The 10542-nt window shown below is 43.4% G+C and overlaps 2 protein-coding genes across 2 annotated transcripts; one reads left to right on the top strand and one right to left on the bottom strand.

The window, feature by feature from the left end:
• The first annotated feature begins 4763 nt into the window (after positions 1–4763).
• On the top strand, positions 4764–7167 carry ccdc97 (coiled-coil domain containing 97). The gene is made up of 7 exons (XM_057014515.1): positions 4764–5078; positions 5166–5342; positions 5548–5707; positions 5783–5871; positions 5957–6143; positions 6218–6341; positions 6992–7167. The coding sequence occupies exons 1-7, from the start codon at positions 4917–4919 to the stop codon at positions 7110–7112; spliced, it is 1020 nt and encodes a 339-aa protein (XP_056870495.1). The 5' UTR covers positions 4764–4916; the 3' UTR covers positions 7113–7167.
• LOC130514741 (uncharacterized) lies at positions 6876–10094 on the bottom strand. The gene is made up of 9 exons (XM_057014513.1): positions 9780–10094; positions 9211–9319; positions 8810–8872; positions 8606–8739; positions 8469–8528; positions 8242–8395; positions 7788–8018; positions 7614–7692; positions 6876–7535 (listed from the first exon to the last, which is right to left on the bottom strand). Exons 1-9 carry the CDS (start codon positions 10020–10022, stop codon positions 7361–7363), a joined length of 1248 nt encoding a protein of 415 aa, XP_056870493.1. The 5' UTR covers positions 10023–10094; the 3' UTR covers positions 6876–7360.
• Between the last annotated feature and the right edge of the window lie 448 nt (positions 10095–10542).

The raw sequence follows: 10542 nt of genomic DNA, 5'->3' as shown, positions 1-10542 counted from the left end.
TCCGCCATTTTCAAACAGTGAAAGAGCTGGTGTCACACTTAAAGGATCATATTGGCGAAGGCAGGTCTGTGTCATGTCCAGTAAGTGGTTGTAAGCACGTTTTTACAAAAAAATCCACATTTACTTCTCACATGTGTAGGAATCATAAAGAATGGATTTGAAGGGGAAAAGGCTTCTCAACTACTTGACCACAGTTTGTGTCCACAAGAGCAGAGATTCCATCAGACTTATGCAAGGCTTCAGAGGATGCTGGGACAGTAGAGTGGCTGCTCAGAAGACGTGAAGGAGATGCTGCTGCTTCCGCTCAGCTACTTTGATGAGAAGGAGGAGTCCATGTTCTTCCATGTAGATGATACATGTCTGGCAGAAGAGGTTGAGCTAGGGCAGGTGCCTCTGACACCCACTATTATTGTCTGTGGTAAGTCTCTTGCATATGTGTCTGAATTTGTTATGTGAGTGACTGAGCTATGACCACCACACACTTATTAATATAACCTGTTAAATTCTAGGCCAGTCCTGCTATTCCTCAACAAGGTACATGCTGAGTCTGGATCGGAACCTTGTCAACACAAACATCTCTTCCTTCATTTCTGCATTGTGGCTAATGTTTGGGAGCTACTACTGTTTCAACATCCATTATCCATCTGAGCTGGCTTCTACACTGGAGTTTCTTCAAAGGTGAGTAAACATTTCCTGGGACCTGGAGTCCGGACTGCACCCAGAGCCAAGGCCAAGAGTCAGACCCAGACTAAGAGCCGTAATCACACCTGGTCTTGGTGTGGGTCTGATTCTCGGCCTTGGCTCTGGGTGCAGCATTGGTTTTGATATGACTTTGAGTCTTGGCTCGGACCCAGACTCAGACTGTTTGTTTATATATGAATGTGTGTATTCATTCATTCCTGTAGTCTTCTTTTAACTCATTAAAATGCTTAATATGTTTTTATATGCTTTTATTCTACAGGTGTTTTTTCTTGATAAACCCAGAAAAAGGAACCAAAGTAGAGAATAAAAACTCAAAGCGTCGTCTCAACGTGAACCCTCGAGTTCTGACCCTGATACAGGATCTCGCTGATCATGAGTGGCGTGAAGGCTAAACAAGGATTCTGTTGACTCCTAGAGAAGAGGTGCTGTTAATTTTCACTTTGTTAAATGTACAACATGCAAGTTTTGTTTTAAAGGTCCATTTTGTAACTTTCTATGAAGAGGTTCTGCCACCTGCTTGTTGTCCTTGTTATCCAACAATGTTCCACAGTATTGTAAAAATCTTGTCTATCTTCAATTACTCAAATAGAATATGTTTTAGCAAAAAATAACACAGATAAAGTATGACCTGTAACTCTGTCTGTTCAGCAGTTAAAAAGAGCCAATGCTTGAAAGTTCTTTGTGTTGGGGTCCAGGGTTGTGTTGCTGGTTTCTTCCTGCAGTTGCTTGGAGGAGCCACTCATCAGCCACGGCTGGCGCCGCAGGCAGATGCACCTGCGGGCTCTCTTCAATCTACCGTGCTATTTACCATGCTATCTTCCCTGCTTGTTCGAGGTCTCCATGTCGTCTGCTGGACCTGTGAATGTGCAGAATCGGACTCCTGAGATTCCTGCAGTCCAGGAGGACTGCCTTTGTGTCCTTGGTGAACGTTCGCAGGTCCAGCAGACGACATGGAGACCTCGAACAAGCAGGGAAGACGCAAGGGAAACAGGCAGAACAAAGCATCAAAGCCACAACACACAGGAGTTCTGTCCTTAAATAGCACGGTAGATTGAAGAGAGCCCGCAGGTGGGTCTGCCTGCGGTGCCAGCCGTGGCTGATGAGCGGCTCCTCCACGCCACTGCAGGAAGAAACCAGCAACACAACCCTGGACCCCAACGTCTTTGCATGCTCTATATGTTGAAAAAATGAATCTAATTGTTTGCAACTAATCACAATGGCTGTTCAATAAATTTCCTAAAAGTGATATTCTCTTGTCTTTTATCATGATGTATGTTTGCATTTTTTTGGTGTAGTTCTAATCATTTTAAACTGATTATTAAAACATACAACTACTGCATATAATGAGTAGCTTGTATGTATAATATACAGAACAGCTCCATTTAACATGCAAAGTTTTACTGTTGTTCTACCAGTTTAAATCGTTTTTTGCCTGGTAGTTCCACGTTAATTTTACAATTTATTGACGCATAATAAGTAGTTACATGTAAAAAGTACAGGAAATGATCTATTTATATACAACAATGATCCATGAAATTGATAGATTTTTTTTGTAGAATTAACAGTTCAGCCTTGGCATTCACTGTAAAACCATTTACATATTTTCTTTGTAAATTTATCTACTGTCCTGTTGGTTTTTTTACAGGAATTCTCTGGTAACCCCAGCTGCCAGCGTTTTCCTGTAAAAACGACGGTCTTTTTCTAACAGTGTATCTATTGTTGAGAATAGTCTTTATCTTGTTGTTATGTGTTTCACCATATGTTCCTGTCTTCCCTTAGAAGTTAGGCAAGGTAGACTAAATGTAATTAAGAACAGAGACATTTGCAGGATTGTTGTTTGATCTACTGTTATCTCAGGAGCCAGTCAGGCAGGGGGTGTCAAACACTCATTGTAAACAGGATATCAGGGGGGTTGATGATGATCACATTTGCATGAAGATGGGGATCTGGCCACCTGGGAAAACAATGGAAAAGAAGAACTCTACCAACACCAAAGGGACTGGAGGAAGAGGACGAGGACATCTCAGCGGGGGATTGCATGGACATTGTGAATTTGCATGTGTGTGACTATAAAAGACTGGGCCAAGGGATAGTTAGGGTCAGACTTCGTGCCCTGACGATTAACTCTGTTGTTGTTAGGGTTATGAACTGGCCCGGAGCTCTGTAATATTTGTATCTGGAATTGGTTCTATTGTCAAATACATTTTGAAATTGGTACTTTACTTCTCGAAGTCTTCATTCAACGAACACGCGGATCGGCAGCTACATACAGGAGGTATTGCGATCCAACAATATCTATCTATCTATCTCTCTCTCTCTGTCTGTGGGGACCTCCCTGTCATCATGGGGAGGGGGTCTGTGGACCTATTAAAAGGATTTGCAGTCATGTCACTGAGAGGTTGAGTGTCATTCTTGGCTTCAGCAGATGTAAAAACGTGTCAGCACGTGTCCAGTGAAGCTTCTGTTGGGCCCAGGGAGGGAGCCGAGGACGGATTGATGATTCCAGCACGTTCTCGTTAATGTGATAATTGGAATGCTATTTGGAAAAAACATTATACAAAACACTATGGAACACACATCGCCATTTATTAAATTGTTCCCTGGATGTCTAAAATGGAAAAGCTAAAGCTCTGTCAGCCTATTTTAATTTGCAAACTGTGACTTAAGAAAAAAATCTTCAGTTACATGACCTTTGCACTCAGCCTCCTCTAGTGTAGCTACTGTATCTTGCATGCAACTGTTTGTTGTCACATTTATATTTGCTTTGCTGAGAAGCTTTATTTATGATCAATAACAGATGTGATCAGTTCCCTGTTTGTAATACCAGTAATGGCCACCAGGTGAGAGCGAAGTCATACCAATGGGGCTCACTTTTAAAATAAACCCCTTCACTTTGCTGTGGCAGCTATTTGCAAACATTATCAGTCCAAAATGAGAAAGGAGAAACAAAAATGCATTTAATGTGTTCTAACTGTCACAGCAGATTCCATCTTACAAAGTCTGATGACCTATCTCCTTTAAATCTCAGAACTGAAATAACTTGATTTAAAGTACTCAACTGTACATGTGCTCCCAATTTTAAACTGATGTGAGAAAGTTCATGTTTTAGTATGTCTGTAACCCATCACTGCTGGGCAGACCCTACCCTAAATTAACATCGCCTTGTACAGTACAGTTGTACAGTAGCATAAATTCTTGTTCAAATGCAACATTAACAGGCAGGTTGATTAAAATATTGAAGTTTCTCACTTGCATGTGTTTAGCCGAAGTTTTGACCGAATGCACCGACAGTGATGTACATGGACTTAATGAACCTTTCGACCTTATTTCACAGTATGTACCCTGATGTACCCTGACACAGTATAACACATAGTATTTCCAACTTTATTTAACTGTGACAAAAAAGAACCACATAAGCCAGTATTTGGTGCACCGACAAAAAAAAGGTATTGTAGCGTGTTGGGGAGGGTCAGTGTGGGAGTTTCCCAGCATGCTTTGTAGCAGTGTGTCTGTGGGTTCAGGTTTGTGTTAACCCTGTTTTTGTTTGTTGTAAATGTTATCTTTTGCAACTTTCAATGTTAGTGTTATATTTATTGAGTTCTGGTTCTTATTGTATTTAATTACTGTTTTAATTACTGTTTGCACCTGCACACCATAAGCCAGGTTGTGTGTGTGATTGAAGACGTCCCTTCGTTCACGTGTCTAACGTTACTGCTTGAAATATAGTGGCTCTTTCTGTAGTTGAACTGCAGACTAAGCTGGCAAATATCTGCATCTGAGTTCTTCCTCAAACGAGAACCTGAGTTCGTCAAAGTATGTATATTTAATCTCTTACAGGAGTGGGAATTCTAAACGGTTTCCCAATGTGGAAAAATGATAATATTTTCTAGCACTGTCCAAAATCATGCTTAATTTTTTATTTTAAAATTCAGAAACAAACACAGAAAACTCCACTATATACAACGCGCTGTTTACTATTTTGTGATATGACAAAACACCGCTAGAGGGAAGCAAAGCCAAAGCGCACTGTTGGCGGAACCTTTTCCTCATTAGCAGGAAAAGGGGAGCAATATTGAGGACGGACAAACATGGCGTTAGAAACATAACAAATCAATGCGGAAGACAGTCTGACATTTTAATACCTATTAAACGTTTTAATATTGACATTCCAGCCAAAGTAATCTAACCGCGGGATTAAACATTACGTAACAATAATGTGGGGTGAAATTGTGGAACCTGTTAAAACCCAACCAATTTTGACCGAAGAAGAACTCGATGGAGGTAAATTCGAATTACCGGTTAAAGTGGAGATACCGTACCCAAAGTTTGCCATCAACCAGCCGACAGATCCTCGGCAGCAGCGACAGGACACACCGGTGAGTTCAACAGTTACGTTGAAACAGCATGTAACGACGGATGTGTTTCTTTTAACTTTGCTCTCCCAATACTCTGGTTTTCTGCAGCGTGTGAGCCGGGCTGAAACTACCTGTGTTAATAACATGGTGGAGGCCATTGCGCAGAGTGGGAGCCCCGTGAAGAGCCAACAGATCGGAGAGCCTGAACTGACCCTGGAGGAGCGCAAAGAGGAGCTGCTGAGTCAGTACAGGAGCAGACCGTTGGTGTTCCTGGAGAGGTACCATGTACGTGCACACCGTTCATTTTGCATGTCGTAATAGCTTCTAAAAGTACAATTATAGTTGTTTATTTAGACAGATATAAGTAACCATGCTATTAATGTTCTCAAAAGTGTGATTAGCATCTAAGTATATGTGAAGCGTTGCGTATTTCACCTCGCGATAGCCACAAGTCAGCTCTACTCATTATCAATGTTTTCCTTTTTCCCAGGCCTCCCTGAAGCCAGCAGATTTGTCAGCGTTCGCCCACGTGTGCTCAGATCCGCGGGCGCAACACTACAGTCAAGTGATACAGAGACGAGCTGGAGATTACACCGACAGGACCAGGGTTCGAAACCACCGTTACGCCGCCCTCAGAGCCCTGCAGAGAGGTCGGTCCAACTATAGCAGCATGTTAAACCTCTACAGACATGTTGTTTTGGTGTTAACTGTGCCTCCTCTCCAAGAGGGCAAGTATTTCAGTGAGGAACAGATGCGATCGAGGCAGCCTCTACTCTATGAGCAATACATCGGCCAGTACCTGACTGATGAAGAGGTGACATGTCCTCACATTACATTGGTTTATTTTTTTTTAATTTTTTTTACAAATGAAGGTATTTTTGTGCTTTTTTTTTTTAAAGATACTGGAGCGCTCCCAGGAAGCCATGCAAGATAATGCTGAGGAGACAACGGGGAGCAGCACGGCAGGGCTCGCGCACCTCCTCCTCAGCTCCTACCAGGAGCATCTCATCCAGAATCGTCTTCAGGAAGAGCAGGAGCGAGAGGACGGGGCACAGGAGGAGGAAGAGGATGAAGAAGACGAAGATGGTGGGACAAGGTTCTGGGACGCCCCCCTGCTGCCGTCCTTCTACGTCTAACGCCGGCTGTGTGTTCTGCTGCAGGTGATTCTGTGCAGAGGAAGGAAGAGGAGCCCACGGTGGAGGAGAAGGCTCTGCTCAGGGAGGAATTCCTCAGTCAGATGTACCAGCACTTCCTCGACGGCAAGGACAGGGATTTTAATTACAGGTTTGTCCCAACAGCAGCGTTGAGATGTCCGTGTAGGTTCTCACTCATCCAGGTTAAACAAAACTTGATCTCATTTAAATACTGGACTTTGTTAAGCATCTGGAAGACACGTCAACTCTTCTTCAAAAGGCTTCTTTAGTTTTGAAATGGCTGGAGCCACAGCCTGCACATATAGTCCTTGTGGACCATTAGCACTCTAATGGTCGGCTGTGAGTCGTCAGCAGGGTCAGTGACTTAGTTCTGCATGCGAGAGCTGCTCTTTGGTCTGCACGGTGATGAGTCACAAGATCCTTCACAAAGGATCAAAAGGACTGTGTCTTCAAGAACCTTAACCAAGTCCAGACGCTGGTTGAGATCAAGCTTTGGATAACGATGAGATGGTTGATTTAGCCGAGTCATGATGCAACACAGAGCTGCATACCTCATAGACGGAGGCCTTTTCTGTATGCTTGACTGTATCATCATCATCATCTCCTGGGTGCTAAACACATTGACAGAACTGTTTCGTTCAAGATAAATACTAAAACTACAGAATCATATTTTAAAACTTTTATTTGGAAAAGCATGCATTTGAAATTTTAATTAAAAATGCAACAGTAAAGACTAAATGGTCAAACCATACGGCACTGACTGTCTGTGTGTGTCTGCAGTGAGGTGGATGAGAACCCCGACTACGACAACTTGGACATTGTCAGCAGAGATGCAGAAGATAAATACTTTGATGAAGATGATGAAGAGTATTCTGAAGAGGAAGAGACAATGACAGAATAGTGGTTATTTGTGTTGGATGAATTGTAAATAATATAATAAAACTTTGTTGCGTACAGTTTGATTTGATCTTTTTCCTCTGCAGTTCAACTGCTTTGGGTGAAAATGCATCTTTGAGGCAGATTGATGCTTTAAGACAAATAAAATCTCATAAAGATGTTATAAACATGAAGGTCCACACTGAATTGCCAACTGGTGGCTTCTCTCAAAGAAAAAAAACACGGCATTATGGTGAAGCTGTGGCTTCCGTTTCACATGGGAGGTCCGAGTCTGCGAGTGTAGTACTGCTCCTGCAGTCTCAGCACTTTTATCTGCAACTTTAACCTCTCTTTCCTCAGCTGAACAAGTTCCATGGCGTCCAGATCGGAGCCGGTGGGGAGCGATGGGGATGAAGTTTGCAGGGATTCAGGGAAGTTGCAAGCAGTCCTGTGCAGAGAACACACGTTTTAGCCCGTGATGCTAAGCTAATGTTCTTGTTTACCCAATGATGTGATGAGATTTTACGTTTTCTCTGGTGATGTTAGCCTTTCTTCGTTTTCATTCTCCACTTGGGTCGCCTGCGAGTTTGTGGTGGTGATTCCATCTGCAGAGATAGAGGAAAGAATTTTTTTTAAATCACAACACACGCACAACCTTTATATTTATAAAACAATGTTGTTTTAACAACACATTGTTTACCTGGATCTTCTGGAGCTGTGGTGGAAGGTGCCGATGGATCACTACCTGTGGCACCTTGGATTTCTCCCAGTTCCCCATCTTCTTCTTCAGGATTGTGGGTCAGCTCCACTTCTCCAGCAACATCATGAGCAGAGTAGTTCAGGTCCTCAGCCGTCGGGTTTGAGGGTTCCTTGATCGGCTGGGGGTCCCCTTCGATGAGCACGTCGGCGTCCAAAGGCTCACACCAGCTACCTGCTCCCAAATGAAACTGATGTTAAAACACCAAAGAAACCACATTTGACCAAGTAGAAAAACAACAAGCAAAGGCGCATCTGGCATATTTGTACCGATACATTACAAATTTTTGAAAGACTCTTAAAAATGTTCATTTCTTTTCTGAAAGTTTGCATACAAATTCATAAAAAAATTGAGACATTTTTTAGTGGAAAGATATTGAGATGATGACCAGCTCGACTTTGTGTGCTGTGGGCGTCTGTGGTGACGCTATCGGAATGGGAGCGACAGTCGGGCGCTTCAGCCGCTTCTGTGTCCAGAATATCGATTGGTGCTGTGGAGTTATCCTCGGCGAAATCCTCTGAGCTGGAATCTGATGGCAGGTTTGTTGTCTCCTGGAGAGGAGAGGGACATTAACGCACGCGCACCACTTTAAAATCAAAATCACCCTCCTAACTGTTCACATACCTTGAGACAGCCCAGCGAGCTTTTGGTCACCTTGAAGCCCTTGGTGACCAGAACACCTTGCTGGGACAACAAGGACATGCATTAGTGCTTCTGCAACACAAGCTCACTACGTGGAACATCTCCTCACTCTCTCTCACCTTAAACCAATACTCCAGAGGCTTGTTTTCATAAAAAATGCTTCTTTTCCACTTCTTGTAAGACCTCTTGCCGCCAAACTCCTCGAAGGCCATGGGGGCGAACCACTGGTCCTCGCACCTGATGCACTCCATGGCTGCACAGCAGAGCTCTGGCGTAACACGTTCATTCAAAAGGAAAAGTGCGATTCTCTGGGTGTGACTTACCTCTCCTTAACTTTGATAAATGCAGAACCCCCGTTTTGTCCCCACAGGTCACAGTCCAGTGCTCTGCGGGGTTGAAGAGGAAGACAGAGACGTTGTAACAGTGCAAAGACATTTAACAAAGTACCATATAACGTTAAAGTAGTGTTATTTAAAGATAAAATAACCCACTTTCACTTCAAATGAACTTTCTACTTTCCACCCACTGTGAACTGGCCTGTGATCCAGTCTGTTAAATGTGGATCCTCCACTGGCAGAAATGTCTTTGGGTTTCGTGGTGCAACAGAAGTAAGGTAACATAACCTTGTGATGTAATGACTTAAAACTGAGCTCTTGTGTGAATGTGTGTGCACACACACACATGTGGTGGATTTATGATCCTGAGGTAATGTGGCCCTGTTTACCCTTTTCTTCTTTGTTGAGGGACATGGATGGAGTCAGCTGCTTTCCTTCATTCTCCTCCGCCATCTCCTCATCTGCATTTGCGCTCCTCACTTTGGCCTTCCCCAGCAGCTTGTTTAGAACGAACCCAAACAGACAAAAACACAAACAGCTCAATGAAACCATGACCAGCAAGTCCAGCAGCAGGCCCTGCTGTCACTCCACTGTCCCCAGGGGTCCTCAGGACAGAGCTGATGGGAGATCGGAACCCAGTTCTCGCCAGTCAGGCCCTGCTCTGGTTGTCTGACCCAGACTGAACAACTAAATCTCTCCAACACTGAGCATAATAATCCTGCTGTAAAACAGATTTATTCAGCATTTATTTTACTTTTCTTAGATGTTAATTAAATCCTGCGGTGTCTCTTCCTGTTTCCCGTGTTTACAAATGCTTTGTTTCGATTTGTGGATCTGTGTGTCTGTGTGTGGGGGGGGGGGGGGGGATTGTTCTGACCCCAAATAACTTTGAATTGTGTAATGCAAAGTTCATTTGCTTGAAACTTTCTTTATGCCAACAAAGTAATGAAGTGCGTACCTCTTTTTGACGTTCCCTCCGGATCTTGACGCCATGGAAACCTCTCAGGTGATTTAACATCTTCATCGTGTAAAAACTTTTTCGCTTTTTGCCCCATCTCGGGAACGTCGCACCACAAGTGTTGCACGAAGCTATCCTATGATCCTGCTGAGAAACAGTGAAAGACAGCCACATCGGTGATACCATGTTGCCCCCTTTGCGGATTGGGTCTTTTTTTGCGGTATCCGCACGTTTGGAACGCATAATGGCGGAGCGTCGCGGATGCCCAAAGTGTGATCTCTGATAGACGTAGGGAAACCCGAGGTTCCGGAGCCGCACACGGCTCTTCAACTTCCTTGTTGTGGCTCCTCCTGGCCATGCCAAAAAACTTGGAAATAAAGGTTTTTCTTATTTTATTTATATATTATTATTTGTTTATTTTGTTGCACAGTTATCTCAGAGTTTGAGTTGATACCACCTAATTTTATCTAATTTAATTTACACATTATATCAAAGTTAGTAGTCCTCGCCTTTACCTGCTGGTGGCTGGCGGAGGGTGCGAACCATGCCCCCCCCCATCACAAAACAGAAAAGTCTCGGGAGGAACTAGGGATCTTAATTCAGGATAAACATCCTCATTTGCCTTCACCTCCAACACGCTGGTTCACCTGTGTGCCTGATATGTGGCAAGAGACTATCGAACAACAGAAAATGGAACATTGAAAGACATTTTCAAAATAAGCATTGAGCATTCGATGAAAACTAAACTCTACCGGCAGCTTGT

This window comes from Takifugu flavidus, chromosome 18, assembly GCF_003711565.1.
Source record: "Takifugu flavidus isolate HTHZ2018 chromosome 18, ASM371156v2, whole genome shotgun sequence".
NCBI classification, from domain to species: Eukaryota; Metazoa; Chordata; class Actinopteri; order Tetraodontiformes; family Tetraodontidae; genus Takifugu; species Takifugu flavidus.
This window is presented reverse-complemented; position numbering and strand designations above follow the sequence as displayed.